Here is a 20,510-nt window from a genome sequence, read left to right on the forward strand (position 1 = left end):
GCGTAGGATGACACTGTTCATCCACTTTACGGCCCAGACGGGAATCTGGTTCTCCCGACAGGCTGAGGGGGTCTCTGCTGGCTGGTACTTTTTGGCTTTATCATTTTTAGGTTATAGTTCCCAGGGAAGCCTTTTCTTAGCTTTCATTTGCCAGTGGAATTCAGATTTAATTAGGGAACATAAATGTTGGAATGACAAAAAGGAAGCTTAAGCAACAACTCTCCTTAAATCCCTGTAACCTTGCAGAACAAGACACCCACTTCCATGCTGCACCGCACAGCGTGTGTCGTTTAGGATTCTGCAGTATAATCATCTTAGGTCATTTAAAACGAGTTGTTTCATTTGGAGTAAAGCATCTCTGTAGGAGGGTTCAGAATGTCAGTTTATCAAAATCTGCAAACGGTCCCAGAAACAAAGAGGTCGATTCTGACAGCGAGAGCCTGATTTGGGTAGAAATGTCTGGAATGGCAGCACCATGCTATGCTTTCCTGCTCACCCAGGACAGGCTCTTTCCCTGGACACACATACCTCACAGCCTCTTCTTTGGCTCTGGATATTTTTCATCTTGCGCACCAAGGTTAAGTAGAAGCCCGTGCCGAAGCAGTTCTTCAGGAAGAGCGGGGTGCCCGAGCAGTAGAGCCTTCCCTGGGAAATGATGGCGATGCGGTCCCCAAGGAGGTCGGCCTCGTCCATGTGGTGAGTGGACATGATAATGGTTCTGCCTGCAAGGGCAGAGGTCAGGGGAATCACCAGGTAGGCCTGGGCCAGGCTGGATGAGAGAGGATGTACAGCAACCTCGCCATTACATGGGCACAAAAACTGGAAGTTAATAAATAAAAACAAGTATTCTGCAGCAAAGTCCAGAATACTAGAATAATGATGACAACAGTTAACATTTTATAGCATCCTGTATGTTGTAAAGCACTGTCACATACAGTATCTTTTCATCAGGCATTGGACCTGATTCAAATAAATCATATATGGGGCATATTTATTATTGTCAGTCAGCATCTATTGAGTTCTGTATGTATATTCTCTGGATCATTAAGCACTGCGTTTATAATTTCACAAAGAACACACGCACACTTTTAAACTAACTGAAGATGTCATTAAAGGAAAACAGTAATGAGGATTCCAGGATGTCAAATCGACCATAAGATTGAACCATGCTGTCACTTTTATGGGCATTCTGAGCTCTGCTTGCTGTCTCTCCTGGATCTGCACCCTCTGGTTGGAAGTTGCTGTGATGGAGGAGGGAATGTCCCACTCTGAGACATTTCCATCTGCAGCAGTCCTCTGGAGCACTGAACACCTGCATGTCGCCCTCGCACCTGAACCTGAGTGGTCATCCAATAGCTATGAAGCATCTTGGGATGTTTGCAGGTGACTCAGGTGCCCTTAGTCAAAGGGGAATTTCACCTAGAGCTGCACCTATTGTTCCAGACAGAAGGGCTGCAGGTTGAGAAGACTTCGTAGGATATTTTGGGAAGTAGGCTGCTCCATCAGTGACTCCCTGCTTTTTTTGTGTAAAAATCTCACGAGGCTTCCACTGGAACTTGGATTCACCCAAGTCGCTGATAAAGCCCCAGATGAGGGTAGTTATGGCTGGTAGTACATTCAATTGTACTGTAACACCAGGTGTGAGAGAGTGGGGACCACAGATAAAGCCTCAATGAGAGCACAGGGCACTGAGCAGTGGCTAGTACCTGAGCGATACTTCAGAATCAGGTCCCAGATTGAGCGCCTTGAGTAGGGGTCCACCCCAGAGGTGGGCTCATCCAGAACAATCACCTTGGCATCTCCCACAAAGGCAATGGCAACAGACAGCTTCCTCTGCATGCCACCTAGAAGTACAAGGTGTGGGGGTGGGGGACAGTCACAGGGGCTACGGAGCACGGGACAAGAAAGGCCCTGGGCTGGCGATAAGGGGGGTACCTTAAGTTCCGAGTGGTTTGATGCTGCCTCCTTAGATATTTACACAGTGTTCAAACCCTTGTGGTGTATAGGCCTCTTTAGATGCAGAAGAGGCAATCCCCGCCTCCTGGGATCAGGCTGTTTGAAGGCCGTTCTCCCATTTTAGTTCAAATACATAAACATCAGAACAAATACAGCCCAGGCTGCTGCAAGATAGGGTTCCATGTGGGAAATAATCCAGAGGTGGGCTGCTCTTAGATGCTCAGAATAACTTTATAGAAGTGTTCCAACTCTTAGGAGATCTGTTAAAGCCTCTGTCTCCACCACTGCCCCGTGCACTGGGAGACAATGGATTTGCCGTCGGTAGCCCTGTCTTTTGCCAATATCAAGCACCTGATAGATCCTGAGCTTCTTCGTTCCTCTTGTGGTGGAGGCCTGTGTCCTCCAACATGGCTTCCATCTCCAGCTGGGCCTCCTCCCAGGACTTCCCTTTCAGCTGGGCGTAGAACAGGATGTGTTCAGCCACCGTGAGGCTGTGGGGATGGGGCAACAAGAGAGTCAGTGGGCTCAGAAATTCCATTTCTAGCAATTTACTTTACAGAGATAATTAAGGATGAGCACAAAGACTTAGCAATCAAGATGTTCACCATGGTGCTGTTTATAATGCAAAAACAAAACAAAAAACAGACTCTACCAAAATATCTAACAAGAGGGGACAGCTTAAACAGTACATTTATACAATGGCATGGTATGTAACCATTAATTATTTTATAGAAGAATACGTAATGACATGAAAAGATGTTCATGATATCTTAGGTTAAGAAAAGCAATCACATCAAAAAAATGGCAGGTTACAAAACTGTATGCAGATTTTTACTCTCCTTTATAATTTGAAAGTACATATGTATATTTATACATGCATAGGAGAACGTTCTGAAAAATTTTCTACCAGATGTTAACAGTAGTTATCTCTGGGTGGTGAAATTACAGGTGACTTGTGTTTTCTTCCTTTAATCTATGTTTCCTTCCTTCCTTTCTTCAATGACTACATAAAACTTTTTAGACAAGAAATAAATGTTTGGGAAAAAAAGCAACTGAAAACCCTCCTCAAAAGCCAGCTTTTAGACTTAAGAGGAAATAAGGAACAATGCTCTCTTTGTCCCAGAGGTGAACACTTCAGGGCTGAGCAAGGGGCCCTGGAATCAGCCACCCTGTGAGAGAGAAGGGGGCATCACTCTTCTGAGGGGGAGACCTCAGCTCCGAGTGCCAGAGGCACAGTCCTGTGTTCTGAGGAACACCTCTCATTGCAAGCAGGACAAAGGACCTTGAACACAGAGGAAACCAAAAAGAATATTGTCTCCTACCCCCAGCTGGGCTCTACAGAACATGTGTGTTGGGGGGCAGGGTGAGGACAGGGCACGGGGAAGGTCTCAATTCCTGTTCTACTTACTGATGGAACAGGATGTTGTGCTGTGGACACATGCCAAGGCTCTGCCGCACTGCATCCAGGCTGGTTTCAATGTCCTTTCCCCCAATGAGCACAGTCCCTGATGTTGGCGGCAACAGACCCGTCAGGATGGACCTGCCGAACGCAGGAGTCAGTGGCAGAAAAAGATGGCCTTTAGGAGTACCTTGGAATGGGAGCCCCATCCCAGGGTCAGTGAGGACTCTCACAGTGATTCCTGCCCTTGGCTCTCAGTTGAATCCAAACCATCCTTAGCAGTGGGGACCAACAGTTTCCCACAGAGCACTTAGCACCAGTGTGTACATCCAGGCCCTAATGTGGATGACCACATCCGCCTTCCTTCTCTGCTTCTGCTTGTTTCCTGTGCTCCCAGGCAGGCACAGATAGGCCTCCAGGATTCCCAGCTGCAGAATGTTCACTTACAGCCAAAGGTCCCTCCCCAATTCAGCCATCACAGCTCCTGGCCCTGTGGGGGCTCAATAAAAGGTGTTCAGTGCGTGGGTCAATGCTTTGCCTGATGTCATCATCACAAAGCATGGGGGAAGGGTCTTAATGAGAAGCCCAGGCATTCAATATGTATTTATGGATTAATTGATTGAAGCCAGGCATGGGAATTACCACCAACAATATCATCTTTGGATCCAAAGCACAAAAAGCCTAACAGCAATGTTGGGCTTTTTTTGTAAAATGAGAAATAACGACTCCCACCTCATGAAGCTGTTGTGAGGATTAAATGAGTTAATACCTGTAAAGCACTTAGAACAGTGCCAGCATAAAGGACAACTCAAAAATATTATTACAATTTTTATGAAACGTGTTTCAACCCCCAGAGGAAGCTGCATTTCAGCAGTCGATGAAGTCACGTGTTTGCCTTTGAGAAGCCCTGGGTCCCGTGGAACTCCGGGCTCTCTACCATGTCAGTTAACAAGGAGAGAAATCAGACGGATCTAGTGCTGCCCCGTCCAGCTCTGTCCCCGACAGAATCTCAGACTATCTGAACGTGAATTTAGAAGCTGAAATCACTGTTGATCAGCCACTAGAGGGAAACAGAACCAAATAATAATGGCACCAGCCCCACATTCCATTCACACTGATCCGCCCTCAGAGAACATTCCAACGCAGGGTGTACACTGCTGTTCCTTCCTTCTACTCTGTCAAAAGCCAAAAGACTTGAAGACTGCGTTCACATGGGTTCCCTGCCTCTTGAGAGGGCTGCTTCTGCTGCTCCGTGGGAAATCTTAGATGGCTGTGTTCCCCTTCTCAGCAGATGGCACTCAGGTCCCTTAGAAAAGTGTGGGGAGCCTCCTGAGCTGAGGCCTCCATGCAGAGCCCTCATCTTCCTTGAACTTGGCCTTCGATTGCCAGGCAGTTACCCCACAGGCCCCTCTAGATACTGCACTGTCTTTACTTTCTTCAGAACTACCACCAACCCTCATTGGGAGTCCCATTCTGATGGTGAAGCCTGCCTAGTAATAGGTAGGAAGAGGAATGCTCCTTGAAAATAAATAGTACTCTACAGACCGAGGGCATGTGATGGTGATGGCCGTGACTTTATCACCACCATTGATGACAGCAACGCTGGAGAGGTTTGGGATGGGGGGACGGGCTCACAGTGTCAGAGACAAGAGACAATTGTGGGAAAACCTGGCTCTTGTCCCACTGAACCATTACAACTTGGTGACCTCGGGAAAGTCACCTCAACTCTCTGGATGTCCACTTCCCTGGCACACAAAGGGCGCAATAATCTTACTCCATCTCCCTCTCCAACTTCTTCTGAGGATCAAATAAAACAATATATGTGGGGGGGCTTTGAACACAGCAGTGTGTTTTACACATTCTTGGGACACAAATATAGAGTACATTTTTGTCCCTAAAATTCAGTGGGAAAGAGTAGACTGCAGCTAATAGGGGAAGAAAAGAGCCAGAAAATGACAGGACAGCAGGGCAATCCAGCCTCTTTGCCCGAAGACTCACAAGGTGGTGGTTTTCCCTGCTCCATTGTGTCCGAGGAAGGCAGTGATCTGGTTCTCATAGAAGGTAATGTTAAGATGGTCCACTGCTGGCCTTCCGTAGGGCTCAAAAATCTTTACCAGATTCTTCACATATACCCCTGGAACCAAGCCTGGAAGCTCACGTTCAAAGAAGGAGTCTTGGAGGAAAAAAATGAAATGCAAATATGGCGCCTTAACGTCCACGTTCCCCAGGTTCTTTCTTCAGACCACGTCTTCTGCCCCCATGGCTTTAGCTATGATCTTTGTAAGGACGACTACAGGATAACAATTGTAATAATAGTAACTAACATTTGTTGAGCAGTTACTATGTGCTAGGCACTGTTTCAAGTGCTTTATATGGATTACCTCATTTCACACTTATAACAGCCCTAGTGGGACAGATATTTTTATGCCCATTTCTATAAATGAGGAAACCTAAGACACAGAGACATCAAGTGTCCAATCAAGGTCACATGGCTTATAAGTAGCAAAGCCAGGATTCGAACCCAGGTGCACATTGTCTATACGGAGAGTCAGCCCTAAGCTCAATCTTCAGCCCCGGGCCCTTATTTCCAACAGTCTGTGGGCCATTTCCACATGGATTTCTGGTAGCAGCTCAGACTCCCCATCTTCTCCACAAAACAACATTTTCCTTCAGACTCTCCCATGTCCATTCCTGGAGCCGCCATTGTCCTAGTCACCTCGGCTCAAATCTCTGAGTCAGCTTTGACTAAAGCTGACTTCTTGCTCCTCAGAACTCCCGAGTTTCTCAATTAACTGGGTAGGACAGTCCACCCTTCCTCATCACTGTCCCTCAAACTCTGCCCCTCCACTTTTCTACTCCCACACCTCCCTCCAGTGCAGACGCTCATTACTGTTGTATCTGCTTCTCCCTGACCTCCAGTCTCTCCCTGCTTTAGGTCACCTGTACAGCACTACTTAGTTTGTTGTCTTAACATTGTAGTTCTGAGCATTTACTTCCCTATAAAAAACATCCCAGTGCTTCTTCTCTCTGTTCTTCCTGGCCTCGCCTATAACTGAGATGGGACCAGCCCCTGATTTAGGCCTTGAAATTCCACTCTGGGAGGAGAGTCTCCTCAGAGGCACTGTTGACTGCAAACCAGCTCTCTGAGGAGCTGCAGGTCACTGACCTCAGCTTTGTGAAATGGCACCTGGGGTGGACTGGAGGCCTGGAGGCCAGACCCTCTCATGCAACATCAGCCAAAGTCCAGAGGCCATGCTGCCTCTCTGAACCCAAGGTGAGGATAACAAGAGTATTTGAGCATCCACAGAGAAACGCCTATGCTTAGGGAATGGAGCACACGGGGAGAAGTACAGAACCGGGTCAAAAGGGAAGGTAAGGGAGGCAAAGGCCAGGGTGACACTTGCGAACCTACTCTATCAGGTCAGGAGTTATTAGGTAACTTCCAGGGACAGGAAAGGCTTTTGATGGCTTGAATGAATCGGCTTCTAGATTTGTAAACCACGACTGAAGTGTATGCAGCTCCACTAGACTCTCTTTCCCTCTCCACACAGAAGCATTTATTTTTGTCTTTCCTTATAGCTCATATCCGCTCTAAGTCCCAGTGACCCAAGTTATTGTTCTTGCTAAATCCTCGGAAGTCAGCACATTTGTGCAACTCGCTTGGGATTTGCCTAACAAGGGCACAAACACACCACATACTTGGGATTTGCTTTCTCCAGGAAATATGCGTTAATGTCTGGCTGGACCATTCATCCCACACACGTGCAGCAGGACCCCTGAGAAGCTATCAGGTCTAACTCTTGTCAATAGAGAGTCAGATTCTCGGATTCCATTTTGCCCCAGTCATGAGGTGTTTTGCTCTGGCCCTTTGCAGCATCCTGAGCCTTTTTCTCGCCTCTGCTCTGTGTTCTTTATCGAGGTTTTTACCATTTATTCCTTCGGGGTGTTCCGGGTCCTCCATTTCCTCTGTTATGGGTTCGGTCTTCTCCAGGGCCCTTTCTTCTCTGGTTGAACACCCTGCACCAACCAGAAGCCACTGTTAACTCTCCTGGTGAGAGCTGAGAATCAGTAAAGGCAGGAAAGGGGAGGAGAAGAGAGGAGAGCAGAGTTTCCTACCATAACTGAAAAACACAGTTCCCTGAGAAGATTAAGTCAGCATTCCCAGGGCCCAGCCCCAAGCAGGGCCCCCAGCCTCTGACTGCCGGTCTGTGAAGTCCTCAAAGTGGCTGGCAGGGCCTCCCAGCTGGCTGGACTGTGCAACCTGTGCCCAGCTCAGAGGGAGTTTTGTAACAGGAGCTGCACCTCATCCTCTTAATATGCCAGGACGGACCCACATGTCAGAAATTGCGGTTAAAAAAAATTAACAAAATCAGAATTGAATTCAAAATGGGATAATTTTTTTTAGCTCACCAACAGGACTTTTCATTCTAATCCAAAACATGTCAAAGTCATGGCGAACCTTGAGTACAAGTCTATCCAAGGTGATATGATGGGCAGCCAGCTTAAATTACAGATGGAGAAATGATTTCTCTGAGAAATCCACTTTTATGGGCATTCAAGTATTTTGGGATTAACACCAGAGTTGAGCCTGGTTGAGGTACAGGCTTACACAAATTGTGAAGTGTGGTGTAAACACACATGCACGCATTCTCACACTCATGCATACACTCACAGTCTCTCACACACACCACACACACATTCTCCCACTCACACATACTGGCTCACACACCATACCCACACCCCCTCCCCACCACACACAGAGGCATTTTTTTTTGTAAACTTGGCATTTGGTTTAAAAGGACGTCAGGACATCCTGGAAGGGGAAGAGGACCAAAGAGCCAGCCAGCCAGGGAGGAAGGCAGGGGAGGGGGAAACCGCTGTCGCCAAGCATCTACAGGCGCTGGCCTCAAGTGCACATGTGTGAGCAGGGGGAGCTCTCTGTCCACGCTGCCCTCTGTAGGTCTGCAGGATGTGTGGTGGAGCGAGCGGCACGCAATGGGCCTGGCGGTCAGGGAGCCCCCACCTCCAGTACTTCTGTTTCTGCTTCCTGAAGGATTTTTAAATCTATTGCCCACAATTCCTCTGATCACTCTACTAGCTACCATACTGCACTAACATGTAACAAAATAGGGGGAGAGATTTTTCTAGTTTAGTCATTGGAGTGAGTTCCTGGCCAGGAAACGTGTGTCCCAGTTCCAGATTTTGTCTCAGTGACCACCTGGAACTTGAGCAAGACACTGGATGTCTCTTGGGCACCATTTCATCTGTGAAAGGAGGGCGTTAGTTGGAGAAACACAGCTCTTCTGATTTTAGAGAGATTTAGGAATCTATTTCAGTCTAGCCTGTGAGACAGGTGAAAAATATTTGGCTTCTGTCAGCAAAAATATACGTGATTCATTTTCGAAGGAGCGCATTTGTCTTAAGATTTTTTTTTTTTTTTTGAGGGGCAGACTATCTGCTGAGGTTGTAGAGAAAAAAAATGCCCACAGGTCCTGATACTCATTGAAATGAGAATGCCAGGAACACAACACAGGTGTTGAAAATTCCCATTTATGATGGATTATAACTTTATTAGAGGAGAAATTTAAAAGTTTATAGATAAACAAGACAGACAAACCAACATAATGGAAAAATACTGAGCGGTTAAAGTGCTGTTTGTTTGAACCATAAAAACAAAACAAAACAAAAAAAACCCACCCAAGCCTTTTAAAGGCACTTGGCTAATCCCCTAGAGAAAACAAACATCTATCTTAGTGCTTAAAGGGCAAATCTTGGCCCAGGGCCAACAATACAAAGTAAAGAGCAGGTGGATGAGGAACAAACAGATTGGAAAGCATTTCCTTTGCTTCCAGAACCTCCCAGCTCCAGGGGGGCTCCCCAGCTCTCAGGTCAGGAATCTTTCTGCCTTCTTATACCTCACAAAACAGTGTGTGGTTTTTCCCCACTGCTAGAACTCTCCCTCAGGGCCCTGTCCTGTTCAGTAGGAAAGGTAAATTTTATCTAAGATGCATTCTGGGCAAATGCCCTTTTAGCTCTCTTCCCCGATCACAGAAAAGATCAATTCAAGAAGAGGCTGGGAGTGTTTGCCTTGAGGATCACAGCTCTGTCCCAGCCTATGGATGAGCCCTTACTTTGGGAGAATGAATGAATTTATATCTTGAAAAGGTAGAGAGGAATACAAACGCAGGCGGGGAGGCAGCAGAAGACGAATGCAAAGGTTCCTTCATGATTCTCCGGATCTGTTTGCTTTAAACTGAGAAGTTGCAAAAGTCATTTGCACCCTGAAGTGGTTTGGCCTTCTTTTAATAGGGCAATTTAATCCACTGGGCACAAGCTGTACAGGACACAAGGGTCCATCAGTGCTCAGCCACTCTCCACGGCCCAAAGACTCAGAGAAGGTGGGCTCCCCGAGGCCATAATACTGCACAGCAGAGCAAAACCCTCAGGAGACAGCCGACTAGACTAATCAGGAAACACACACTTCACGTAAGAGCTGCCTCTACAATCCATACCCACCCAGCGCACAGCAAAAGGAGCTAGTTTCAAACATTAGGGTTTTTTGTACTTTTTTAATTTTTAAATCTTAAAAAACTCACCTTCACCTCCAAGCCAATAGGACTCTTGCAGAAAGAAGTACCAAGGAAGTGGGGTTCCATAGTCCCCTAAAAATAGACAAATAAAAAGCCTAAGTAACCCCACTTTGCCACAGTTCTATAAGATCTAGAATTTATCTAGCTGAGCCTCAAATTGAAACTAGAGATATTTATGGTTCATAAGCCATTACACAGCTCTCCACGGGCTACCACCAAGACTACTCCTTCCAACATGTTTTAACTCAACAGGTCAATGTCGAGTGGAACCAGCAACACTAAGACTGATGATCTTGGTTGACATTAGTTCTCCAAGGAAACATTTCATTAAAGAATTAAGTCAGGCTCCTTTTCAACAGTTACTAGACAATAATAACGATAATCACTAATTATTGGATGCTTTTTCCGTGTCAGGCATTACTCTAAGCGTTTTCCATGTCTTAAATAATTCCATCCTCAAAGCAACCCCAGGAGATTGGTAGTATTCTTCTTCTTGTGGATAAGGCAGCTGAGGCACACTGAGTTTGAATCCTCTGCCCAAGGCCACAGCTAATTAAATAGAGATGCAGGGATTCCAACAAGGTGATCTGGTTCTGACACCACTCACCTTACCCACCCCATCTACTAGATCTCTCTGGATCTATCTGGGTTTCAAGGAAAAGACTCCCAAATTTCTAGTCCAGATCTCTTAGCAGACTTTGTTCCCTACAAAATATTGATCTTGTGAGAACATTGTCTTTGCTTATTTAATAGTCCTGTGTTTTATGGCTGCCACTAGGCCCTAAGCTCCTCAAGGGCAAGCCTGGGTCTGTCTTTTCAACCCCTCTTTTCCCAGAAGCTGGTGCTGTGCAGTAAATTACTGTTGATCAAACTAAAGCTTTACCTTGGCTAAAATAAAGCTCTTGACTTATGCACAAATTTCATTTGCAATCCAACTAATTTTCACTTATTATATCTCCTTCTAATGGCCCAGGGAGAGGGAAAAAAGGGAGGCTGAGCAAGGTCAAGTGTACTGCTCAAAGTCACCATTATGGGTTGAATTGTGTCCCCTTCCCACCCTCCAAAAAACAGATACGTTGAGGTCTGTGGTATAATACAAAATAATTCTTGGTCTTTGTCCCCAGTTCCTGGCATAGAGCTCGGAAACCCTTGGAATTTCCTGAGTGATAGGAGTGCCTTCTGTTATTCATAATGAGCCCCACTCTCAACCACACCTGAGTTTATGCTAATGAGGTGACTCAGGTAGGGATCCCTAGATAGCTTCATGATGGGGGCTGGTCACCAGAAAGACCAAACATGTGAAGAGAGAAAGGGAACTTTCAGCCACAGCCCCCCACCTTCAGGGAGGGGAAGAGAGGGCTGGAGACTGGGTTATGAAAACTCTTGATCAATGAGATTCAGGGAGCGTCCAGGTTGGTGAGCGCATCTATGTGCTGGGAGGATGAGGCCCCTGGAGAGGGTAGGGAAGCTCCATGCATCACTGTCCTGTACCTCGCTCTATGCATCTCTTCCATTTGGCTGTTCCTGAGTTGTAGTCTTCATTATAAAGCTGTAACTGTAAGCAGACCACTTTCCTGAGTTCTGTGAGTTATTCTAGTGAATCATTGAAACTGAGGAGGGGTCAGGAGAACCCCTGAATTTGTAGTCAGGTGAACAAAAGTGTGGGTGGCCTGGGCACTGCAGTTGTGTCATCTGAGGTGGGAGCAGTCTTGTGGGACTGAACCTGTAGGATCTGTGCTAATTCTGGGTAGTTACTATCAGAATTGAATTGAATTGTTGGACACCCAGTTGGTGTTGGAAAATTGGTTGATGTTGGAGAAAATGACACTTTTGGTATCAGAAGTGGTATCAGAATAAACACTAGTGTCCTAACCCCTGGTACCTCAGAATGTGGCCTTGTTTAGAAATAGTCATTGCTGATGTGATTAATTAAGTTGAGATTAAGTCACACTGGAGTAGGATGGGCCCCTAATCCAATATGACTGGTGTCCTTATAAGAAGACGGCCATATGAAGACAGACACACACAAGGAGAACGCTATGTGAAGATGGAGGATTGGAGTGATGGGAGTGATGCATTTACAATCCAAGGACTGCCAAAGATTGCTGAAAAACCACCAGAAGCTAGAAAGAGGCAAGGAAGGATCCTTCTCCTACAGGTTTCAGAGGGAGCACGGCCCTGCCAACAGGACTTCTAGCCTTGATTTTGGACTTCTAGCCTCCAGAGCCATGAGACAATAAATTTCTGTTGTTTTAAGCTACCTACTTCGTGATACTTTGTTATGGCAGCCTGAGGAAACTAATATAGTTGCACAGCTAGTATCCAAACCCAGGCCCCCTGACTCAGCCTGGCAATCTTTCTCGTATGCCAGGGTTGCTCCCTACATATTTCTGCCAACAAAGGCTGCCCTGAAATGATCTGAGAGACATGAGTTCCTCCCTCCCCAGGGACCGGGGCCAGTCTCACTCTCCCCTGCCTGCTCCTGGCCACAGCTTCGAGAGCCAGGCCACAGCTGCTATACAGCAAAGTGGCTGTTGGCTGACTTGGAGACCACTCAGCTGGAGGTGACACTTCTCTACCAGCCACCAGGAAATACTAATTTGAAGGAAAATCTGATTTCTGCAAAGCAAATACAAAACTGTGCAAACAGCCAATTTTGATTCAGGAGCTGGTTTTCCATGCTGTACGTTGATCAGATATTCCTTCAGTGCCCACCTAGAGTCAGGCACGATTCTGGGCACTGAGGCTATAATGGTGAACAAAACAGACCATGGATCTGCTCTCACGGGCCCATATTCTACTAAGGGTAGAGCGTCAACAAACAAACACATAAAGATACATCATGTCAGATGGTGACTTTTCAAGAATAAAGTAGGAAAAGGGGACAGGAGAACTGAAGCAATATTACTTTTATAGGGAGAGATATTTAGATATTTTCATTCTGGAAAGATCCCAGTGATAAGGTGACATTTGAACAGAGACCTGAACAAAGTAAGGAAGCAGGCCTGCAGATGTGTGTGTGTGTGTGTGTGCGCGCGCGTGTGCGTAAAAACATGCTCCAGGCAGTAAGAATAGCAGGAGCAAATGTCCTGAGGAGGAAATGTACTCAGTGTGTTGAAGAACAATCAGTAAGGGGGCTGGTGTGGCTGGAGCAGAGAAACATGCGGGAGAAGGAAAGGACATGAGATGAGGAAGATGTTTGGAGGCCAAGAATGAAGCATCTTGTAGGCCAGGGTTGGGATACTGGAGTTTACTCTGAACAAGAAAAAAAGCCACTGGAGGGATTTGAAAAGAGGGTTGACACAATCTTACCTAGATTCTGAAAGGATCTCTCTGAATACAGTGTGGAGAATAGACTGGTAGGAGATGATGATGGAAGAAGGAGGTTTGAACAGGGAATTTGTGCAAAGGTGGTGACAAAGGATTAGATTCTGGGTCTGTTTCTAAAGTAGAGAGAACAGCATTCACTGATGGATTTTTTTTTTTTTTTTTGGTGAGGAAGATCAACTCTGAGCTAACATCCATGCCAATACTCCTCTTTTTGCTGAGGAAGACTGGCCCTGGGCTAACATCCGTGCCCATCTTCCTCTACCTTATATGGGACGCAGCCACAGCATGGCCTGACAAGTGGTGCAGCGGTGCGCGCCCGGGATCTGAACCTGGGCCGCCAGCAGCGGAGTGCGTGCACTTAACCGTTATACCACGGGGCCGGCCCCCACTGATGGATTTTTGACTCCTGGATTTAAGTTTCAAATGCTGGTTCTGAGAACCCACAATGAAAGAACTTAGAAAGGATAAGATTTAAACTAGATGAAAGGCAGAGGGCTGGGGATCTGAAGAACCTAATTACCTTTACCCTATGGAGGGGGACACTTACCTGGAAACACTTGGTCAAGATACCAGGCAAGCAAGCCATACAGAGCAGCATCAAGGAGCATCATCTTCATGGACATCAGGAAACTGAATTCATCCCCTTCCATGGGGCTGTTCCCGATATTGTTCCACTGCAGCCCCAGGCCCTGCTCCTCAAAGCGAGCCAGGTACTCAGTGCCAAACCCAAATGCCACAGGAGACAGCAGGCTCTGAGGTGGGGCAAAGAGGACACTCAAGATGAGTGGTCTTTTACCCAACTGGACACACCCACCCAGATGCCCACGAGGTAGGGAGGAGGGCCAAAAGAGGGCCCATGTTGTGACCCCATGTAAGGCTACTCCAGGGAGGAGTTAAGGCAGTCTTCCCACAGGAAGAAAATTCTGGGAATCCTCTCAGGCCTCAGGGATCCCTGCCCAATACCCACTGAGCCACCTCTTACCTGTTCCATGGAACACAGTTGTGTAATGGGGAAGATAAACACTACACATTATAGCACACCAAAGATCAAATGTCCTCATGTTCACCTTTTTACCTTTTCCCCCTTCTTCCTTCCTCTTTCTTAAGATCACACAGTTCTTGGTAGAACAAAGAAGCTAACTTGAGCTGCTTTGTGAGAATCCCATTAGAAGTGTCCTCAAAGTCATCAGTGTCCTAGGGCAGGATAGGGGGCCAGGCAGGGGATGGTCTCATGATCTCCTGAGGTCTGTCAGAGAGGCCAGAAAAGCCTCAGATTATACTATCTCCCATCTCCACACTGAGGACAATCATTTTCTTGGGTTCTCTGTGGAGAGTACAAGTCAACTGACTAGGTGGCATGCCGAAGGAAGTCTGAATAGGAAGTTCCCCAGCCAAGCTCCCATGAGTGGTCTCTGGCATGGAAGAAAGCACATAAACACATGCAGAGGGATGGGCTAGTCCCATTTCCTCTGCTCAGAGGCCTCCTTGTAGTTTGGAGGACCCAGGGTGGGGTTCAGAGTGTCTCTCTGCAAAAGGAAGGGATGCTCTACCTGTATATTCACAAAAACCATTTAAAAAATCTCAGCTCAGCCCTGGTCCCCACAGCTGCCAGAACTATAACTTCCTGGCAGATCCACATGCCCAAGAAGCTAGCTGTGGCCTCAAAGTACCGACTGTCTACCCAGTATAACAACACAGCCCAACTCTGCCCACAGGCTGAGTCATCAGGATTTCTTGCTACTAGCCCATTGTGATCATGTTAGAAAATTGGGTGCTATAAATGGCAGCAATTAATTTCTTATTTAACATGAGAAATAAAAGGCAGATGCCCTGGCAGCTCTGGAACCATATAAGTTTGAGTTGTGAGAACAAGTTGGACCTTAGATCTTCCCCAATAAGAGGCAGGTGGTAGTCCTTTCTCAACTCCATCACACAAAGAACTGTGGACAGGGAGATTCTGAAGGACAAGGAAAACTGCACCCTACAGGGCCCAGAAGCTCGTTAATGAGAGGGTGGAAATGGCTCATTTGAAAACAATTAGAGAAAAAGACCGTGTTTGGGAATCATGAACTAAAAAGTCTCTCAGGCAATCAAAAGTCAATTTCTGGAGCCCTCTCCTGGCAAGAGAGCCTGATTCCAGACTGGCTTATTTCTGCACCCCTTTCTGCGTGAATGGTGGAGCATGATAAAGACACTTTATCTTTGTAGAGCTGCCCCAATTCAAGTTCTTTTGGAGAGAAACAAAAATTTTTAATTCATGGGAACATCTTTCTGGACAGAACAGTTAGGAGGCAAGCTGTCTCCATTCTGAATCCTCTCAAACACTAGGAAAAGAAAACTCAGTGAAATGGGCCCAGCTGTTTTCCTTTTGTGGCTACACAAAGGGACGCATGAGCTGCACTGGCTTTCAATCACTTGCCAGGGCAGACTACTACAGCAGGTTTGGTGAGGAGGAACTGTTAGGTCGCTCAGGGTGAAGACAGCTCCCACTTTTGCCCACGTGCCTTTAAAGCCTAGGTCCCTTTGAGCCAAAAGGCAAAGTGGATCCCTCAAAGGCTGGGCCAGTCCTCTGGGACTGCTACAGAGCCCTCAGAGGAAACGTATCATATGCTAGGGTGAGCCCAAGGTCCCTCACCACAGCCATCTTCAGGTCAGCCGTCATTCGGTCCTGCCAGGAGAAGCAGAGAATGTGCGGGAGGTAGAGGGTGAAGTAGATGACACCACTACAGGCTGCTGCCAGGCTGGCCTTGGAGAAGAAGGTGCTGAGCAGGAAGCACTGCGTGATGGTTGCAGTGGAGAAAGCCAACAGGAACAGGAAGAGGATGAACGGATTGCTGTAATGTAGGATTCTTCCATGCTGAAACCAAAGAGGCCACTTGAGTCAGTAATTTCCACTTGCATCCAGGGGCACCATCCTTTTCAGGGGGTGACCTCTGTGCCATGATTCCAAGGCCTTCAGAAACCCTCTGCCCCAGAGGGATCTCCCCCACCATCCTGTTGTTGGTCTAAATTTCCGTATTTAAGACTCAATGTGTTGAGTTCCTTGAATCCTATGTCATTTTCCCTTAGAGGGGTAACACATTAGGCTGCCTGTTAATACCCAGCAATTATTATGTGTTAAGTAAGCAAATCCTTTGTGGGAAGGGGACAGTGTGGAGAAATAAGCCTAGAGCAGGGGAGGAAGATCTGCATCGGGGTCTTGAAGCATCAACAGCTCCTGGGATCTACTGAGTAGATGAGGAACAAAAGAGGGAGGTGAGAGACCACCCAACAAGCTGTAACATTTTGCCCGAGGCCTGGCCTGCTGACTCAATCATTTGTACTTGTATTCTGGGATTTGCCACTCACATAGGTGAAAATATCAGTAATTAATCCACATCATTTGGAAGTGGATTAATCCTCCCCATCCATAATGTCATACAAATAAATTTCATAGAACCTGTGGGCAATACTCAGTATCTTTCATGTTAACTAATGAGTCAATGAACTTGGATATGTAGAAAATAGGACCAAACTCGCTATTGTTAATAAGTGAACTGCTGCCCAGTTACATTACAGGATAAATGGTGATGTTCAGATTTATTAGGCCTTCTTGGTTCTCCTTTGCTATAGGCATTCTATAAGGATTTTTACCCTTTGCAAGTAACTGCAAATATATATAGATCATCCTGTTCTTTTCTCGGGAACATAAAGGGACAAATAGGTTGATCTCTTGAATTGGTTCTGATTAATTGGTAGTGGTGCCTTGAAGCACTGGGTTCCTCTCAGTAGAGAAGAGAAACCAGTGAGCAATATCTGTCATGGGCATGTGAGAGCTGAGTAGAACAAATGTGCCACTTCTCTGCTATTGATATCATTTCTCCTGCATTCACGCTCTCATGCCTGTGGGGCACTGACAGAACAGATTGGAAAATAAAAACAAAAAAAAACAAATGGCAAAGGGAGGCGGAAGACAGCCATGCTTAGCTGGAACCAAACTTTGAGGAAATCTAAACAAAAGTCCAGATCAGGACTCAAAGCTCCTGATTTTGTGTCAAAGAGCTCTCCACATCATCCTGGAAAGCTCATTCCTTTTCCTTAATCACATGCAACTCCATAAAAGTGGCTGAACGTGTGGCTTTTGGCTGGAAGAAGTTTAAGACAATTGTTGCTATTCTGAGAAGAATGAAATCAATTTCTTATTCCAGCACAAAGCAAAGTCCTACAAACTTATAGGGCTATATAATTTCTCATTGACTTAAGGCAGAGATGAAAGTCACTTGGCTGACCCAACAATTTCACTGGCCTTGGCTTCCTCTAATGACCACTTTGCTTTCTTGTTCTTAACAGCTCGAGTAACAATGGAACCTTCCCATTGTCCTAGCTTCCAGCTTCTTTCCTGCATAATTGAGGTGGGAAGGAAGGCAAGGGAAAGATGGGAGAGTCATTCAAAGGAAAATCCTATTTTGATGTGGAAAGCTCTGTTTCCGTCATTACTGGAACAATGTTCTGGTTCCCACAAGGAGAAACCCCTTTGTGCAAGAAACTTGGTGAACATTCTTTACCTCACATCCTAAGACCTTTGAAGTCCTAATGCCCATTCTTAGGAAGGCAGATCTCAATGTCACTTATCTGCAACAAGTCTCATGGCCATTGCAAGATGTCATGCATGTTTATGCATTTTGCATAAGTCAGATGCTTATGTATTTTGACTCCTTTAATTCTGAGGACACAAAATGCCTTGGTAGTGGGGAAAGGAGCAGACTGAAGCATGGAAAGGAATGAGGACCCTCTAGAGGAAGAAAAGTTATTCAGCTTCTCCCCTCATCTCTGTGGAGCTCTGGGACCCTTTGCATAATTAAAGCCACATCTGCGTTGGGTCAGGTTGAGTAGAAGGACCTCTACATCAGCGTTGGTTTTGATAGAGCTCCAGGACAAGGTTTGGCTAAGGCCACAGCTCACTGGATCTCAGTGCAACACTAAAACCAAAACCCTTCAGAGAAGGGGCAGGCTTTGGTTTAACTGGACTTGTGTTGGTCAGACAGGATATGTGATGGAACATTCTTGGATCAGGTAGGCACCAGGTATGGTCCAGCATGGGATGGGACACACTTAGCCAGAGTCTGTGAGTCAGCACACATATTGCCTAGCGCAAACGGGCACTTAATATGACGATGGTAAAGAGGCAGAACAAGTTTGATGGCACTATATCAGGAGCTTGCAAAGCCTGAAGTCTAAAGCTTATATACCAAATCCCATCAAATAAATACAAAAGCTATCTAAATTTATGTCCTTATCATTCAACAAGTACAAAAGATGATCTACTGTGGAAGAACTAAAAATGAAGGATAATAGTGTATTATGAAATAATGTTTTATTTCCAAGTCTACCTTGCAAGGGAGCTGCAAGTTTGCAAAGGATGGACCTATGCATGCTGTGGCTATAAAAACTCCTATCACTAAGAAAGGATCGACTCCAAATTCCATCCTTTAAAACAGAGAGGTCTTGGAGGGTTTGCAAGCGGCAGAATGTTCTTTGGTCAAACCATGAATGGTGCGACCATGATGGTAATTAATAAACAGTCTAGGTCTCCTTTCCTAATACATTGAAAAGGCTCTCTACATTCCAACCCCAGCTGGTGGTTGGGACAATAATCCCAGGAAAACACTCTTTGTACTCACTTTTTCTGTGTTTGGAAAGAGATAACCCTTTGCACATACAGTCACCCTGTGCTGGGCTCTGCTAACAGCAGCTTGTCCAGATAGTTCATGGAATGGGGCTGGGTAATCTATGTAGACCGTGGCTCCCTGGGCATGAAGTGGGAGCAGGGAAGATGCTATGATACAGTGGCTCCTTGGGGGAGACTTTGTCTCTCTGAGTGTTTTCCACTTTGGCTGAAATGGCCAAGCAGCTACATGTCATGATATCCTTGGTGGCTAGATGACTAATCTAGGAATGAGTTCATTAACAGGAGAAAAGGTGAGAGGAACAAAACTAGTCAAGATTTTTTGGAGCTTCTCCATCTGGCTTACCATGATGAATATGGTCAGTAGGAAGATGCTCATTGACATGATAGAGAAGCTGTCCAGGAACCAGGTACACCAAATCACTGAATTGGAGACACCCTGATTTTTCAAAGTCTCCTTCAGTCTTAACTCCTTCTCCAAGACGATGCTCTTTACAGTCATGGAGACAGAGTAGATCCAGGCCAGCACCATGAAGATAGGGAAACAGCGGTTCAGGATGATCATAAAACTGAAGCGAGAGGAGAGAAGCAGAATAGTAGAATGTACCTGGTAGAGGTGGAGTAAATGTTTGTTGAATGAATGTGTTGAGAAACAAAGTCCAGGTGGAGGGAAAGGCAGAAAAATCTTCACTGGGCATTCAAAGGGCTTGAATCTTTTAATACATGCCATGTTTGCCCTGAAAGATTACTTTTTCTTTAGAGCAAGATGGTGGCTTTTTGGTTAGCCCAGTTAAATGCTCTATAATTAAAATGTATAAATAATATCATACTATGTACGTTACACAGTATAGACCCTCCTTGTAAGATCTTGCAGGAAAGGACTGCAGACTTGATGATGTGGGATGTGATTGGAATAGATAGGTACATACTTATACCAATAGATAGGTATTTGACACTGAAGCCCAAGATAGCGGACCACAAAGGGAACTAGTGGTGGTTAGATCAATAATTGGGCTCCCCAAGGGGGCCAGCCAGTGCAGCACTGTCTGCCCTGGAGGATCAAACTCCAGTTATGCAAGAAGAGGCATAAAATAACTAAGCAGTGTGGCACTTTCAGAAGGCAACTGGCCCATCAATAAATCAATCAGTGATGCAATAGCCCCTGACTCCACCAGCCATGTACTGGTGGAGTAGGTTCATGGACATCCATTCCAGCAAGCAGTGTAGGTTTAATATTCTAGAATTGCTTTATTGTGAACTTCACACATGTTTTCCCTGTGCTTGATTTACTAGTAAAGCCTTTGGGATTACTATCTATTGAAAACTGTTGGGTGTCACAGGAAGGGCCTGATTCCAGCCTGGGAGGGTTTCACTCAAGATGGCCCTAGGGAAGAGAACCATCAAGTCACAAAGCCTGCACTTCTTGGACTGGCCACCAGATGGCTCTCCCACATGGAATGGCCAGAATCCCTACTGTCTCCTCAGTGTACCCCATTTCCCTGCCAGCGACTCCCATTTTGATCCTAAAAGTGGAAATGGGCCTTTGCCCTTGGCTCCACTTCCCATCTCT

The 20,510-nt window shown here is 46.0% G+C and overlaps 1 protein-coding gene across 1 annotated transcript in view; it reads right to left on the reverse strand.

Moving 5' to 3' along the window:
- Nucleotides 1-20,510, reverse strand: part of ABCA4 (ATP binding cassette subfamily A member 4) — a 129,065-nt gene that overhangs the window by 47,963 nt on the left and 60,592 nt on the right. Inside the window, exons 14-23 of the mRNA XM_058537134.1 lie at nucleotides 19,287-19,509; nucleotides 15,911-16,132; nucleotides 13,823-14,027; nucleotides 9,952-10,017; nucleotides 7,283-7,372; nucleotides 5,354-5,528; nucleotides 3,365-3,496; nucleotides 2,308-2,447; nucleotides 1,707-1,844; nucleotides 529-722 (exon numbers count right to left, since the gene is read on the reverse strand). Of these exons, the coding sequence (XP_058393117.1) occupies nucleotides 529-722; nucleotides 1,707-1,844; nucleotides 2,308-2,447; nucleotides 3,365-3,496; nucleotides 5,354-5,528; nucleotides 7,283-7,372; nucleotides 9,952-10,017; nucleotides 13,823-14,027; nucleotides 15,911-16,132; nucleotides 19,287-19,509 (1,585 nt within the window). The remainder of the gene's footprint in view (nucleotides 1-528; nucleotides 723-1,706; nucleotides 1,845-2,307; nucleotides 2,448-3,364; nucleotides 3,497-5,353; nucleotides 5,529-7,282; nucleotides 7,373-9,951; nucleotides 10,018-13,822; nucleotides 14,028-15,910; nucleotides 16,133-19,286; nucleotides 19,510-20,510) is intronic.

The sequence above is a fragment of the Diceros bicornis genome, chromosome 4 (genome assembly GCF_020826845.1).
Source record: "Diceros bicornis minor isolate mBicDic1 chromosome 4, mDicBic1.mat.cur, whole genome shotgun sequence".
Taxonomy (NCBI): Eukaryota; Metazoa; Chordata; class Mammalia; order Perissodactyla; family Rhinocerotidae; genus Diceros; species Diceros bicornis.